The following is a 16,508-nucleotide window of genomic DNA, read 5'->3' as shown; positions in this document are numbered from 1 at the left end:
CAGAAAGCTCGTGTATGCTGTCTGGCCTCAGTAAAGCAGGGCCACCTGGGGTCCTGTAAGTAGCCACAGTGAAGCATGAGCCACCAAATGGAGCTGGGCAGATTCCATCTCCCAGGGGAGCCTATGGAGGCTGCAGCGCAAGGGCCAAGAATCTGTGAAATAGCAGAGCGAGCAAGAGGATGTGGGCTGTGCTTTGTGGGACGAGTTCTGTCTTCAGAGACGGGGAACAATGCACAGAACAATTCAGATTATACTGAGAGGTGATATTCACATCAGGCTTATGGAAAAACATACATGTATATGATACATTTCATTTGGTTTGAGCAACCTCTGCCTGCCCTACAGTCACTCCTTTCTTCCTTGGCAATGGGACCCCAGCTTTTACGTTATCTGGTGGCAATATTCCCAGGCCCAGAGGATAAACCATGATTGGTCTTTTTCAGGGGCAGAGCTATGGAGATTTTATGCAGCCTGAAGCTTCTATAATTGGGGAGTGAAGTTTTTTCTAAGAAAGATTTTATTTTATAAATACAAAGGTAGGCACAACTGTGACTTTTTATTTAGAATGAAATAATGTAGGACAAATTATAAACTTTATAATGGTAACAATTCTACAAATGTCACAAAGTCCCAATGCATAATGTAACCTATGTGAATGTGTGCTCTATAATGCCTTTTCTCCCTACAGATTTTGGCTCTGTCCTTTTTGATCACCTCTTCTTAGGACAGTGATTTTATGCATTTTCTATAAAGAGAAGAGAAAGATAATTCAGTCTTTTCTCCAGCATGCTGTATAAAAAACTTCATTATTAAGGCTTAAGAAAATTTCTGAACATCATAGCTAGCTATTAGTAATGTAAAATTTTAAAGCTGTTGTCAGATCTCTGAAAATTTCTGTCAAATTCATTACAGACCCAAACTATAGGACTGGGAAGGACTCCTCCCACACATCCCTTCTTGTTTCTCCTGTGTACCCACATATCTCAGATGACATGGCCCCTGGACCTGCATTTGTGTCTCAGGCTACCTGAGCTACAGTTCTTGGAAGCTGTTCTTTTCACTAGGATGGCCACAGTGACTCTGCTCTAAAGTGATGATAAGCAACCTCAGAGTCCCCTCAGCTGGACTCTGGAAGTGCCCATGGCCAACCCTGTGATGCCCAGTAGGTAGGAATGTACAGACTTACTTTTACTGGTTGCAGTTAAAATCTCTTTACAAATTTTACAAAAAAATGAATGGCCAAGGGAGCTGGGGCCTCTTCCAGAGCCTTAGAAGTGGCCGGGCAGTGAAAGGCCCTGAAGCTCAAGCTTCACTGGTGTCCTGATAAATCTGACCCTGGTCTTAGCCCATCAGGGCAGCCGCATTCCCCATCCTTCTGTGGCTGGGTTCTGCCTGTGATTTAAGGGCAGGTCTGGTGTACCTGGTGGGGAAGATGAGGAAACCTGCTGTCCTTTTCCTTCTCGGATGTTGCCAGCAAAGCCTAGGCTTGGCAGCCTTCTTGCAACATGGAGAGGAAAGCCAGCAGAAATTCAGTGAGGCCAGCTCCAAGCTGTAACACTGCTGAGTGGCTGAAGGAGCCAGTTTTCTGGGAGTCTGTGTCTGAGGCCATCAGGTGTCTTCCTTGTTTAAGCCACTCTTTGTCAGATATTCTGCTGGCAGAAGCAGAAAGCATATGTCCGGCACAGATGCTGTGGTGGAAAGAACCCCACTTCCAGCAAACCCCCAATGTGGCCTCTATTCTCAGCCATGCCACTTGACATGCACCTCAGGCCTCAGTGCTTAGCTCTCCAGTGAGGGAATAAGGCTTAGTGGTCTTCGTGGGTTCACTGTGCATTTTCGCCAGAGCCCATTTTTAGCTAGATTCTTATTTCTATGAACATATTTCAAAAAAATTGAAAGAATCCATGTCTGAACTTTCCCAAAAATTCAAGGCAACAGGAAAAGTAGGTAGACTTTACTGAATACATCCCAGCCCGTCTCTTTCTATGCTGACTGGGTTCTTTCCTGGAGTCTGGGCATGGGCCTGCTGAAGAGCTGAGGACACACAAAGGATCCATCCTTGGTTTTCAAGGGGAGGGTGTCACTCCCTACCCGTCCACTGTGTACTCTCTGCCATCTGTGCTCACCCTCACGACAGTGAACGGAATGAGTGACTCCGGCTTCCAAAGGAGTCAGCGGTTCTGGCATGGCTTCCCGGCTACTCATCTGGGTTGGGGGACGCCACCCTTCACCACGCGGCTTTCCTTCGTTTCCACCGGGAGCCTTCCCCGCCTCGTCAGCACCTTTGTCAAGGCAGGGGAAGGCAAAGGGAGAAAATAACATCAGTCAGTAAACCAGAGCCTACTATCTCCTTGTAGAAAGTCTTCACAGACAGTGAAGATTCACGGAAAACAGGGAATGGCCAGGCTGCTGGGCATTCACCGAGGTGAAGACTGAAGTTCTGCCAGCTCAGTCAGTCTGCTCGGTGGCCAGCTCAAATGGCCGAGGCTTGGGAGAACTCAGAGGCTTTGTAAAGGGATTGGGACATACTACAAAAAGGCTGAGGTGTGGTCAGGACAGGAAAGAAATCTTCCAGAATCCAGCTTCAATGGTCTGAGGTGGAGAACCATCTTGTTTTTATTGTTTGCTATGAAACTGTGTGAATGGATGTCCACATGGAAGCACACTCCACAAAGGAAGGTCAGTTTTCAGTGGGCGCTCGCTTCGAGAGTTGTTGGCCACCACCACACTGAGCCCTTTTCTTCACGTCCACAGAGACTGATCACAGCTTCTATGGCAAAAGTCAACATAGGTGAGGTGTCCTGAACTCCAAGTGAAGCATATGAAAGTAATGATGATGGCAGTTGGGGTGAAAGTATTTTAACAGTATACCTTTCACACGGTAACATTTCTCAAAAGGCAGGCTCGGGTCAAAAGTTCTTGGAATTTTTCAGATCTTTGGGTGGATGCATATACTGAAACAAATAATTCTCCTAAAAGCTCAACCTCCAATCTAACAAAACTTTACTCATACTTCAAACAGAAGCCAAGACAGGGAGATTCAGAGATTACTAATACATACATCAAATGCATAAAAGAAAATCTGACTCACTTGACAGAATATACACAAAAGAGCATACAATCAATACAAGAATAAACCTAAAAAGAAAAAATATCTTCAACTCATGTGAAACAAATATTAACCTTGGAGATACCAATTCCTTATTAGAAATTTCCAGTTCCCATTTCACTTAACAAGACAACTGATATGTAATCTCTTCCGTTTCTAGAACAAGTTGTGTACCCTCCCACCAGCCATCTTTGAGGCAATATGAACTCTTTTGGTAGCAGTCAGTGTTTAGTAAACATAAAGCAAAGAGAGTTAGCACTAGAACTGTTTTCATTTTATTGCTAAGCACGGTTGCTCTCCACGGCAGGGCCAGCACACTTGCCTGCCATTCACTAGTGGTCGCTGTCACAACTACTTGCTACTGGGCTTCAGTGGGCTCTCCTTCCCCTTGGCCTGCCCAGGGGGTGCCCCAGGGGAACGCCTGTTGCTGAAGAATTTCTTAGGGAAACAAGAGAGTGTGGCTTTATCTCAAATCTCTGTGGATTAAAATAAACACCAGGAGGCTACAGCCCTCTCTGGTGTAACCCATTTCTCTTGAAACATACTTCAATAAATCTTACTTTTCCTAAACTTTGCTGATCTCTAATTCTTTACTGCGTCAGCAGAAAGGACCAAGGCCCCCCAGCACCACCGGGACAATGACGGACTTAGATCGCCTCCAATGGTAACTTAGGAAAAAAGCCTCAGGTCTACTGACCAGAAACAGAGTTTTGGTCAAACTAAAGATGACATCTTGCAGCTCCATACCCATGAAGATGGAATGACCCTACCAGCATCCCCTTGAAACCAGACTGAACGACACCATGACTGACATCATGATGCAATTATCAACTGCCTCCTATCCTAGCTCCAACCAATCAGTAGAGTCCACGACCCCAGCTCTCTCAGCTACTAATGAGTTTTCCTCTATAATAACCTATCTCCTAGAGGCCTTCGGGGAGCCAGATCTTTGAGTGCTTAGCTCAGCTGTGTCTCCTGGCTTGGTACCATTTCCTTAAAAAAAACCCTCTACTTTGTCTGCTGCAAAAATAAAAATAAAAAATAAAACAAAAGAAACACCAAAAACGACCTGACTTCTAAAAAAGAGATGTGTGGAAAAGGATTAAGATAACTTTCTAAACTGATCAGTGGTTCATATCAAGTTCTTAATCAAAAGACTTTGAAACACTCAAATAGTTGTGCACCTTGCTTTGATAAGGGAAAAACAGGAAACAAAAATCTGTCCTCCCATCCAAGCCTTTTCTTTAGTGATTCTCTAACTGACATCGAGGTTGAGTAGGTACACAGAGTGCTAAAGGCATAATCCAAGTCATTAGTGAATAAATCTGACTGAGTTTGGGCTAAAGAACCTGTCTTCTCATTTTCTAAACTATGTGCTGCCAGATCTTGCCAAGATATTTATGGCTCATTGTTACAGCTCACAGAGGCTATTCATAACATAAAGTGATCCCATCATTTCATCAAGTGGCTCCAGAGAGCCTGGGCCCTGCATGGCAGCTAAACATTCAACGAATCTGTGCTAGACTTTTGCGTGCAGTTCTGTAAGGAGCTCTCTGGCCAGTTTTCTTGATGTTGGGGCTTCCACGCAAAGACGATCCCATCTGTACAAGGTCTGGTCGAGAAAGCCAATAATCTCATGGGTTACCTCATCAGTTTGAGCCATCTGCAATGAGGACAGAGAGAAGCCAAATTAAAACACTTTCCAGACAGATTCGTCTCTTTGTCCAGTGGACCAATTGTAACCATCCTGCCTCAAAAAAGCAGCCGCATTCCTGTCAGCTCCAAAGGGCTCTTGTTTTGTTTTCAAGGTGACTAGCAAAGCAAGTCTGTTCTCAGAGGTTGGCCATCCACTGAGCAGAGTCATTTCCTGATGATCACGCTGTCCTGAAAGAATGGCTACAAGCAAGCACCACAGTTCCTGGAATGCCAGTCACACGCTTTGGGGAGAAAAAGCAAATAAACATGCTGGGGCTTGACTTTCTGTAAAAGGCTTACACTAATATGAGAACTGGAAAATGCTGAAAGGAAAATGCCACCTGTTTTCACATGAACAGCTTTACAAATGGCATTCTTGGGTCAGTAACCAGGCCACTTGTTTTTTAAAGGCATAAGGTTTTAACACCTGATTCTCAAGGGAAGCAGGAAATGCAGGAATTGTTAGTCCCACTAAATACAGCCTCAAGGCATTGAGTTGTTAGTGCCCATAAGTAATTTCCTAAGAATTTAAGTTCAGCAAAAAGGGAAGGGCAAGAATCTCACAATTTAGCTGCATGAAGAATTTATTGTGATTTTTTTAGACATATGCCACATTAAGAAGCCATTGGTTTTTTAGAGTAATCTACATATTTGTTTTATGGGTATTAGTTTATATTGAACCCTCCATCAAATATTTAAGTAGCCACAGCAGCCCATAGATAGCTTCCTCTCTGTTTCCACATCAGGCTCTTCTGGTAGGGTGACCAGCCATCCTAGTTCCCCTGGAATTACCCTAAGCCCAGGACCCTTCCTGGCACCCATCTCTGTCAGTCAAGGCAGACAGTCTGGCCTCATGTGAGCTTCGGTGAGCGCAGCATGGGAGGGGTGGGGGCATACTTCCAGCGTTAGACTCAGCCATCTACTGGGGCTCTGCTGGAGGGGGAAGGGGGCAGGCTGCCAGCTCAGGTGGGGTTCACTGTGGCTCTTGGTGGCTGTATTGTCATCACTTGGTTTTTACTCAGAAACCACAGATGCTGTAGATGAGTTTCGTCACATGCAGTCTCTGTCCTTTGTGGATGAAATAACATGAGCCTCCCTGGTACACCTTAATAACAAAACAATTAATCTACTACTTAGTAGTAGATTAGGTGAAGACTGCCTCTTGCACCATTGCCCAGTGATCCCAGGGGCTCCCCCAAGCCAGAAGCAGGGAAACATAGCCATTACAGATGAATGTGGAGGTCACCTGATCTAATTACACATCATCTTTGCATCATCTTTGCAAACCAACTCAACTCCCACACTGTACCATTCAAGGTCTCCAGTCACATACAGAAACCTAACTGCAGCCGAGGTTGGAAACTGCATCCTTGCAGGGCTTGGTCGAGGCGTGTCAGTAGACGGGTTAAGTTCATTTTGAGTTCAGCAACTACAGGACTGAACTCCGTATTTCAGATTCTAGCTAACTTTTAGCTGTTATTGCTATGGTCCAGCCACCAAAGACGGAAGGGGAAGGAGAGAGAAACATGAACTCAGGCCAGGAGGCAGGAGAGGATAAACCTCAAGGGCAGGAGGAATCCAGACACCAACCAGGCTGTTCTTGCCTCATCCTCATCAGAGGTGCAGAGAAGAGAGTAAGGACGGTAGACAAAGAGAAGAGAGTGGGGTAAAAAAGCAGAAGGACAAGAGATAGGAAGGCACGGGGAATCTGAGGAATGAGTTAGGCGGAAACTCTCAGAAGCCAAAGGCCAGCGCGAGTGGATCCTGGGGCCTGTGTGAGGAGCCCCAGGAAGCAGTGGGCTGGCAGAGGCTGGCCAGGGGTGGGGGAGGGACAGCAGGAGGAGCTAGAGGAATAAGACGCCTGTAATGAAATGGAGCTACTCAGCAAGATGGGGTCCCCACTCAGAGAGGGCATGGAAGGCAGTGAAGAGACAGGGCTCAGACACACAGCCCCTGCTGTTAGGTCCCCCAGCCGGGAGCATTCACAGCTCTCCAAAGCTGATGCTGAGACAAAAGGGACAAGACCAGGACCCAGGCATGGGGGCTGGCTCTGCTTGGGCCTGAGTTCACATCAGAGCTGGGCCTGGGCCTAGGTCCCAGGGTGGTGAAGCCAGAGCCGCTGGCACAGAAAGGTTGCCCACCAAAGCCAATTATGTCTACAGTCTGGCCGCCACCTGCTCCCAGGCCAAGCAGACCTGACTCAGGGCTCCTTCCAGGGTGATTGCAGAGAGAGGAACTAACGAGAAGGGAGAAGACGAGGAGAAGCCCAGGAGAGGCTGGCACTGTGCAGAGGACTCCTCCATCTGTCCTGTTTGTAGCTGCACTAGCCAAGCTGCCTTTAGCCTGTCAGGCGACCACTGCAGAAAAGCTTTTGAGTTAGGAAGGCTGGTATGTTAGTAAAAACAGTTTCAAAACATCTGTAAAGATAGTGTCCAGAAAGCTCTCTGAGCTACGATGGGCTCAAGATGCCCAGATAGTTAGCACCCACCTGCTAAGAAGCTAGTGCATGACGAGAAACACTGGCATTTTATCCTTTAATGAATTTTTGCAGCTGAGTTACTTATAAAATTTAATGAAGATGCACTGGGGTTTTCCGTGTTCCCTCAGCATCAGGTATTAATGTATGGCTGAGGTTGAACTGTTTTCTGGAAATGGGCTGCCTGGTACAGGCAGCAAACTTGAACTCTGTGACATGATCTAGCTTCTTCATCACAGCAGCTTCTCTGTGAGTGAGTACTGAGTGTGGTCCATTTTGAATGTGGACTGTTTGCCTGGAACAGATGGAAATGAGGCAGAGATGACTGAAGCAGAGATTTGGGTGTCTCTGAGGAGCTTTATCTGGGTCACGTTCTCTTACACGCCATGGGCAGCGCTGGGCTGTGATCTCCCTGGCCTGTGTTCTCAATCCCAGGGTGACAGGACGGGAGAGGAGCAGAACAGGTGCTCCCCAGGGAGAGGGAGCGGGCAGGCTCCCACAGGTGTCCAGAGCATGGGCAGGAGGTCAGTGGTCACGTGACAAAAATGCTGCCAACACTTTCATGATTCAAAAATGCCTGCTGTTGACTTTTTAAAACAACTTATTTTTGAAAGTTTTAGATTTATAGTTTTACTGAAAAGATAATACAGAAATCACACATCCCCCACATCCAGTTTTCTCATTATTAACATCTTACATTAGTGTGGTATATTTGTCAGACTTAATGAACCAATAGTGATATATTTTTATTAACTAAAAAGTCCAAACTTATTCAGATTTCCTCTGTTTTTCTCTAATGTCCTTCTGTTCCAGGATCCCACCTAAGATATCACATTACATTTAGTTGTCCTGTCTCCTTAGGCTCCTCTTGGCTATAACAGTTTCTCAGACTTTCCTTGTTTTTGATGACCTGGACAGTTTTGGGTAGTACTGGTCAGATATTTTGTCAAATGTCCATCAATTGGGGTTTGTTTGGATTTTTCCTCATGATTAGACTGGGGTTATAGGTTTTGGGGAAGAAGACTACAGAGGTAAAGTACCACTTTCATCACAATACATCAAGCGTACATGCTGTCAACACGATTTATCCCTGCTGATGTTGACCTTGATCACCAGGGAGTGGTTGAAGGGTGACTATTACAACTTATACTTGGACAGAGATAAAACTGTGTGGTACAAAGACATACGGACGTTTTTTAGCTTTCATCAATGGAGTGCTCCTACCCCAAATGGCTTTCGAAGGTGTGCAATTTGTAAATGCACACACAACAGATCATTGTGTACAATTCAGTAGCTTGAAGTACATTCACAATCTTGTACAACCACAGCCACTATCCATCGCCAGAACTTTTTCATTATCCCAAACAGGAACTCTGTATCCATTAAATACTAACTCTCCATCCTTCCCTCCCCTCAGCCCCTGGTAACCTCTCTTCTACTTTGTCTCTATGAACTTATCTATTCTAGGTGGCTTATATAAGTGAAATCATACAATATTTATCCTTTTGTGACTGGTTTATTTCACTTAGCATAATGCCCTGAAGGTATATCCATGTTGTAGCATAAGTCAAGGCTTCATTCATTCATTCTGAATATTCCATTGTATGTACGGGCCACATTTTGTTCATTCATCACCTGCGGATGGACATTTGGGATGTGTCCACCTTTTGGTTATGTTTTGTTTATAACAGCCATCCTCCTGGGTGTGGAGTGATACCTCATTGTGGTTTTGATTTGCGTTTCCCTAATAGCTAGTGATGTTGAACATTTTTTTTGTGTGTGCTTATTGGCCATGTGTACATCTTTTTTGGAGAAATGTCTGTTCAAATCCATTGCCCATTTTTGAATTGGGTTATTTTTCTGTTGTTGAGTTGTAAGAATACCTCACATAGTCTAGGTATTCTTACCACATATGTGATTTCCAAATATTTTCCTCCCATTCTGTGATTTGTTTTTCCCCTCTTTTGGGAGTATTCTTTGATGCACACAAGTTTTTAGTTTTGATGCAGTTCAGTTCATCTATTTTTTCTTTTGATGCTTGTGCCTCTACTGTTATTATCCAAGAAATCACTGGCTAATCCAATGCCATGAAATGTTGCTCACTTTTGACCTGAACCATTCTTTAGTCCCTATGTCAGCTAGACTTCAAGAAGGACTCTTTGTATTTAATGAACAAAATTCTTTGAACTACTGCAGTGAGCACATTGTCACTGAAGTCTTATTTCTCTTCATGCATTGAAGGGGGAGACAGGAGACCTAGCTTTTACTACAGGCTCGGGCAGTAAGCCATGTGACCCGGGAGAAGTCACCTCATTTCTCTGAGCCTCCATTTTCTCTTCTGTGACATGAAGCTGTTGTGCTGGGCAGGTTCTGGGGTCTGTCCCAGCTGTCCACCTCACTGCCTACCCATCCATGATTGGACAGTATCCTGGTACACACACACACGCACACTCTTCAAAAGCCTGACCCTTGGGTAGAATGTGAATGAGAATTAGGATGCTAGAAAAGGGGAGACTTACGAGGGCGATGACTTCCCGGGCAACTGCGTGGCCTCCAGGAGCCCAGAGCAGGAAGTTCAGGAGAAGGCACCTGATCAACTGTCGACAGGCAGGCGGCCTGGGGTCACCGCCTTGGCTTTCTCCTGCTGCTGTCTGTAGCTCCCTGGCCGAGAGGGTTGGCCTTCTGAGCAGCTTCATGAGGCGGCCAAGCACTGACTTCACCTCTACCTGGGAAGTATGATTTCAAAGGTGAGAGATTAGAGAAGAGTCAGGACAAGTATGGTTCTAGGATTTATCTGGAGCTCTGAAGCAACTCCCTGAAAGAGAAGAGAACCGGTGCCTGAGGGAGGGCAGACAGAGGCGGCCCATGTCTCAGTTTACACATTGCTCCACACAAATTCAAATGGGCGGAATGGAATTTTCTTGACTTTCTTTCGCCTCGCTCACTAAGCAGCTAGGGCACCATGCCAGGAATTGACCTTTTTTGTATGAAAGGAAACAGAGAAAAGTCTTAAGCAAAATGTAGTCAGATTTTTATTTTGTGAGAAAAAGAACAAAAAGGCTTCTTGAAGGCTAGCTCACTATCACAGCCACAGATCAGTTAAAGCCCCATGCAAGCAGACTGCCACTGTGCCAGTGTTCGGGTAAGAATGAGGTTTGCCTTTTGCCTTTTGCTATAGTTGGGAGTGGGGTGGGAAAGAGGAGGACGAACACACACACGGACACAGACACGGATGGACGGACGGACGTACGTACACATACACACACACACACACACACACACACACACACACACAGAGTTTTAGACACTGGGATAGTCTGTTCATACAAGTTTAAAGCTCAAGCAGTAGTCATGAGTCTGTAGAATCCACATAATAATTGATTGTTATAGGTATGTGGGTTGTTTTTACATTAAAAATATTTATTTTATGCTGAGATTTCTGCTTGCTGTAAGAATGGTACATCAAATTGTAACTTGGAAAACAAAGCAAAAAACTGAAAGCCATAGATCCAAAATGCCACATGGAACTAATGAACAGCTACGTTCCATCATTTTTTAAAGAATACTTAGGCCTATTCTAAGAATTCCCATGACCAATTTTATGGATTTTGTGTGGGTCTTTTTTTCTGGACGTTGAGGCCTCATTCAATGAAGTCTGTCATAAACTCCAGTATGCTAGGAGTGCTGTGTGAGCTATTCTGACAATACAGGACCGTGAGAAACTGCACCGCGGGGCTCTTCCATGGAGAATGGCAGTGTTCCGACAGGAGAGGGCCACTCTTACCATCTCTCTTCTCTCAGCTGGGCCCAGCCTGCCCTCGGCGGATGGCCATCTACAGGAGCCCAAGACCGTCTTGCGATCTAAACGGGTCTACAAAAATGTCAGGGCTTAAGAAGTTATGCCTTCATATCCATTTTCTTTTTGTCCGGTATTCCCTAAGACTTGATCATCTTCCTTTCTATTTCATCCCAGACTGTTTTTTCCCTTCAAATGCCTCCCTGATGCCAATAGCTTTAAATGCTTTCTAATTTTTTCAGGAGAAAGAAATAAGCATTCTTTTCTAAGTATTACTTTTTATCCTGCATCATGAAAATTTATATATGCTCACAGTAGAAAATGTAAGCAAAAAGGTAAAAAGAAAAAAATTAAAATGACGTATAACTCCACCATCTAGAGACTCATTGTTAAAAACAAGGTTTATAGCCTTCTCATCTTTTTTCTATGCCTTGTGAACACAGAAATCACTACACACAATATTTTCTCTCTTAAAGCTTTCTCTTCACAATGTACTTTAAGCAATTTACCATATCTATAGCACATACTCTTTAAGAACATGATTTTTCATGGTAGAATGCTATTCCATAGCTAGCATGTACCATGCTTTATTTAGTCAGAATGCTTACTATTGAAAGTTTAGGCCATTTCCAATTTTTGCAATCATGAACAATGCTGTGATATTCTTGTACATATATCTTCATAAGGATGTTTAATTGCTTCCTTAGAATAATTGCCAGGAATGGAATGATAGGGTTAAAGTGTATAAACTCTTGCCTAATTCTTAAGAGTATACAAATATAGACGTTTTTTGTTTTTATCACGATCCAATTCAAAGTTAGCGAAGGAAGATGAACACTGGCGGGCAGGAGCACGGTCTGCAGAGAGGGGCAGGCCTTTGTGCAGCAGTGCACATTCCGGGCACGGATAGTTACTCCTTGCTCCCCTGATCGTGAACCTCAAGGACAGCCAGCAGAGGCAACAATACCAGCCATGGTATCCTACTGTGTATAACATAGTACCTGATTTAATTGCTCCTTTTAAGGCAAAGGCACAGATATTGTTGAGCTTGATCAAAGCTCACAGTCATGCTTTCAAAAGACAGTTTTTTAAGTCATCCAATAGACCAATGGTATTAAAGCTCACAAACCTAGGAGAGTAGGAGGTATGTACTACTAGTTAAACTAGGGAAACTGGGCCCCACCTGCTCCGTGGCACAGCATACATGCCAATGCCTCAGGTGGGGCACAGCAGGGAGGAAGAGATTCTGGGATCAAAACGTGAAGCAGGACTTCAATCACAAGGTGAAATAAATGGCTACCTCTGACAGAACAGCTAGGAAGGAAATGGACATAATGGCACTAACCTACTCTGAGTGTGCTAGTCCATTTTTATCCAGGACGCCAAAGCATCCTCCGAGTAAGAACTCTGCATAGGTTTTATTTTAAAAAGGAGCAACATAACTAGTGGAAAGATGTGCCAATGCAGAACTTTCTAGAAATACATCTTATCAGATGATCTAGTTCTCTGTACTTCAAAAGTGAATCTGTTAATTTCTATGATCGATATGGAATTTAACACATAACTTACCAACTTAGCTTATACATATATAAAGTATATATAAGAGGGCTTTAGGAATCAATAGAGCTTCACACATTTTAATTACTATCCAAATTAAGATCATGAAAACATATATTAGGATTTTCCTTCATTAGTTTAATGTGATATTTTTAAGAGGGAAGAAATAGTAAGCTTTCTTTTTAATCAGATAGCGATCCTCAGATACATATGTAGATTTATGTTAGTTCTAAATAGTGTTCTATTTTTTATCCAAAATAAATTATTGCCAAACTTTAACTTTTTAAAATCCCAAACTCTTGACCCTGTCATGCAAGCCTTTAAACAAGTATAATATACAGACATATCTGTACTGGTCTCTAGTTTTTTCAAACAACAGAAAACATCAAGCAAATAGGAGTGCTGCTCTTTACATAAAGGAACCTGCTCCCTTTAATGATTAAAATCAGCAAAAAGCACTGGCAGTTGAAGTTTTAAAAACCAACAAATAAATGTTTGCAAGGGAGGTGCCAGTGCCTTTAATCAGAGCATTGCTTCCTGTAATTATTATATTCCACATAAAATAACAACTGTCTTTGCCACAGATAGTTAGCCAGGCCTGTATTTAGCTGCTCTATTATTTAGAAAATGACCAAGTCCTTTTTCAGAAGCAAAGTGGTTAATATCATGTGATTACTTTAGTAAGAATTCTAAACAAAGCCGGTAATGTGAGGATCTGCTGAACAATCCAAGAGAGCGGTAAGTGAAGACGGAAGCAGATATAGCCAGGTCGCTGATCGGAAAGAGGACAGGGCTCCTCAGAAGAGTGGTCAGACTATGAACAGCATCCCCTGGAGGGTGCAGCCCCGGGTCAGGCACGTCTGTAGATGAGGGCAGCCAAGGCAGCTGAGCAAGAACAGATAGAATGACCTGGGAGACTGGAGAGCTGCACCTCATCTCCTCGGTGCTTCCCAGGAGAGCAGAGTGGCAATGCCTGGTTTCCAGTCAGCTCTGTGAACACAGGAAACTGTCTCCAACCACCAGCCCCCACTCAGTCACTCATCCAGGTGACATCTGCACGCTACCGTAATGAAACTGGAGCGCTCAGTGCTTAGATACCTGGGGGTCAGTGGAAGCCAAACCCACTATAGGGTCCCTTCCTATAGGACCCTTTTTCAGCTCCGGGAAGACCGAACCTGAACGCCACACACAGTGGGTACTGCCACCCACCATGGTCTGTGCTCTCTTCTGACTCCCGTCACGTGGGCTGTAGCTGAATGCCAAGAGCCACAACAAGGCATCAGGGGGTTCGCCTTCCGACATCAGTAACTGCTCAGCTGCAATATCAGCCCATCCTCCAAAGTGAACGAACAAAAACCAGCTCTCAAAGGGGCCTCCGTAGGACCTGGAACAGAACCAAAACACATGGCAGCCAGGCAACTTGATTTCTTTTTCCTTTTGGTTCTTAAAGCAACTGTAATGTTTGCGAACAGTTGGTTTAAATTGTTCTTATCCACTGAAGTACAACTTGCAAGGAATACAAGTTAGACGCAGAAAAACAGCTCACAATGCCACTCCGAACCCTTCAAAGGCATGCCTCTCAAAACCTCACGTGCCCTGGGAACTTCAGACATTTAAATCTTTATATCCAGGGAACCTGAGTGAGTACAGATCTTTGAAAGTAAAATTTTGGCCCATGGCCAGCAGCAGTGATGTGAGATGAGAATCTGCAGGTGTGCCTCTCTGCCTTCTGCAGTGGCCTGAATAGCTGGGCTGCTGGGGAGAGTGGGACCTCCCTGCCACAAGGCAGCCACTGAGGTAGCTGCAGAGCAAGAAACGAGGGGAACCCCTGGGGTCCAGATGCAGACCAGGGAAGGGGCACAAGCAGAAATGTGCTGTTTCTTTTCTGATGACACAAGGTTCTGGTCAATATTTTGGCAATTAAGAATTTTTAGAGAGCTACATATTGTGTTCTTTTCTGTCATCACAAATACATAAAGGCTGAAAAGTTAGAGCCTTTGTGAAGCTATCCTTTTGTCACATTAGGAACTGGGAGTTGGAATAGCTGTTTAAAGGGTAGAATGTGCTCAAGGTAAGAACCTGTTCATTTTGCACAGTGACAGTATCAGCATTTTAACATCCTCTGGAAAAAATGGAGCAAGACTAGCCTGAGATCACATTAGCTCTGAACTTTCCTTAAGAACTAGGGAAGTCCCTGGAACAGAAGAGCTCTGGGCTCCTCTGCAGTGCTCTGTCTTTGCTGGATTTGGGTCTGTACTCCTCTGCTTGGCTCATGGAATCCCCACGCTCTAAGGACTGTCCTCACCTCCCCTGGTTACTGCGTTTCTCCTGTCCAAGTTCTCCCCAGAAAGGATGAAATGTTCTGAAGTCTAGCTTGTAAGACAATGGGGAGGGAAGGAAGGAAAGGGAGTCTTACTCCTTCCCACAAGAGGAAGAACTGACGTTCCGTGGGCCATGTTAGTGGTGGGCTTGGTTATGATATCTCAAAAGCAAGAAAGAGGCTCCATGGGGTCTCCTCCCTGCAGATCTCATGGACAGTGAGCTTAGCACTCCACGTGGGCATCAGGCCTGGATCAGGGTTCAAGACCTGCATTGCAGAGATGGGCCTGGTCATTCGCTCCCTCTTTTCTACCAGTAACTGAGTGTGTGAGGCAGTCCCATATGGCTGGCTGAGAAAGACACATTCCATCCTACTGTACAGGACCCCTCACAGAGCCCTCCCTGCAGGTAGTTAAGGCAGATCTAAGTTAGGTTGGAGTCCCATGAGGTTTTGGGTCTAGGTCCTGCTCTTCAACAGAGAAAGGATACAGGTGGGGCTGCCAGGTGTGGCAGGTCTTGATATGGCCAACACTCTGGTCCCTACTTGGCCACCAATTCTTTTTGTCTCTTCTATTGGTAAGAGTCTCGGTGGAGGAAAGAAGCGAGTAACTGGCACCCAATTCTGCATTAGTGATCATGAACACAAGAGCAATGCCCATAATCTGTGATGGCTCTGTGATGAGATTACAGGGAATTTCAAGAGGGAAAACTGGCAAACAGAATAAATAAAGACAGTTTTGTAAGCTAGTACAGACAATGAATAAAATATTTATACTCTAAAAGCAAGGAAGTTAAGAGGAAGCTGAAGGGTGTTATGTTACAAAGAACTTTGCAAAGCCTAAGTGTGACTGATTCTAGGAAAATAACACATATAAGAGGGTACTTAATATCATAATATTAGAAAGAATTTTTAAATTTTAGATAAATAGTTATTACAAAGAAGGAGGAAAAGAAATATTTCATCCTACTGTACAGTTGTTTAGAATTTTTCTTCCTTGGAGAGAAGACCAAAGGACCAGAGAGTTATCTTTCTTCTGCACAGCTGGGGGATTCGCAGCATGTGGGCACTACTTTTTTTCTAGGGCCTATTCTTTTTATTGATATGCTTATATATTTTTCAAAATCTACTACTAGCCATAACTGAGAACAGTTTCTATACAGAGTATTTACATACGCATGCCTGTTTATTCTGAGCTGATCAAAGTGATCGTGCAGCTCTGTGCTTCCTCCAATTCTTACTCAGCAGTGTGCTTACCTGTCTGACATGGTTGCAGACCAATAATGCCTGTCGGCCTTGCTAAAGGGAAGAAAAGGGTCCAGAGAAACGACATGTGAAGCAGACCTAGGAGTCATCAGCATTTGCTTACCTGTGAGTCTGGTCTTCAACTATTTCTCTGAGCATTTCAGAAATATGTTTCAGTGGTTGGTGCCACAGGCTTTGTGGGATATCTGTGGGTGGAAAGAGAAGAGAGGAGAATTGAAGAAAAGTCAAATCTGTTAGGTAGGAATCATCTGCAGCTAAGACTGGAAGAGTTTTTGGGAAAGGCCATTTTTTT

The 16,508-nt window shown here is 44.3% G+C and overlaps 1 protein-coding gene across 9 annotated transcripts in view; it reads right to left on the bottom strand.

Annotated features, from left to right (window-relative positions):
- Positions 1 to 537: 537 nt before the first annotated feature.
- The window catches only part of FANCC (Fanconi anemia complementation group C), a 240,373-nt gene continuing 224,402 nt past the window's right edge, over positions 538 to 16,508 (bottom strand). For 7 of the 9 annotated variants that reach the window (XM_023524466.1, XM_011382206.2, XM_011382205.2 and 4 more), the window contains 4 exons: positions 16,320 to 16,401; positions 13,843 to 14,017; positions 9,800 to 10,006; positions 538 to 4,772 (listed from right to left, as the gene is read on the bottom strand). In XM_023524466.1, coding sequence (XP_023380234.1) covers positions 4,629 to 4,772; positions 9,800 to 10,006; positions 13,843 to 14,017; positions 16,320 to 16,401 — 608 coding nt within the window. In that variant the 3' untranslated portion in view covers positions 538 to 4,628. The remainder of the gene's footprint in view (positions 4,773 to 9,799; positions 10,007 to 13,842; positions 14,018 to 16,319; positions 16,402 to 16,508) is intronic. The other 2 variants (XR_002777595.1, XR_002777594.1) reach the window with 2 other exon arrangements.

This window comes from Pteropus vampyrus, unplaced genomic scaffold (assembly GCF_000151845.1).
Source record: "Pteropus vampyrus isolate Shadow unplaced genomic scaffold, Pvam_2.0 Scaffold465, whole genome shotgun sequence".
In the NCBI taxonomy this organism is placed as follows: domain Eukaryota; kingdom Metazoa; phylum Chordata; class Mammalia; order Chiroptera; family Pteropodidae; genus Pteropus; species Pteropus vampyrus.
The sequence above is the reverse complement of the archived record's forward strand: the minus strand, read 5'-3'. Positions and strand labels throughout refer to the sequence as shown.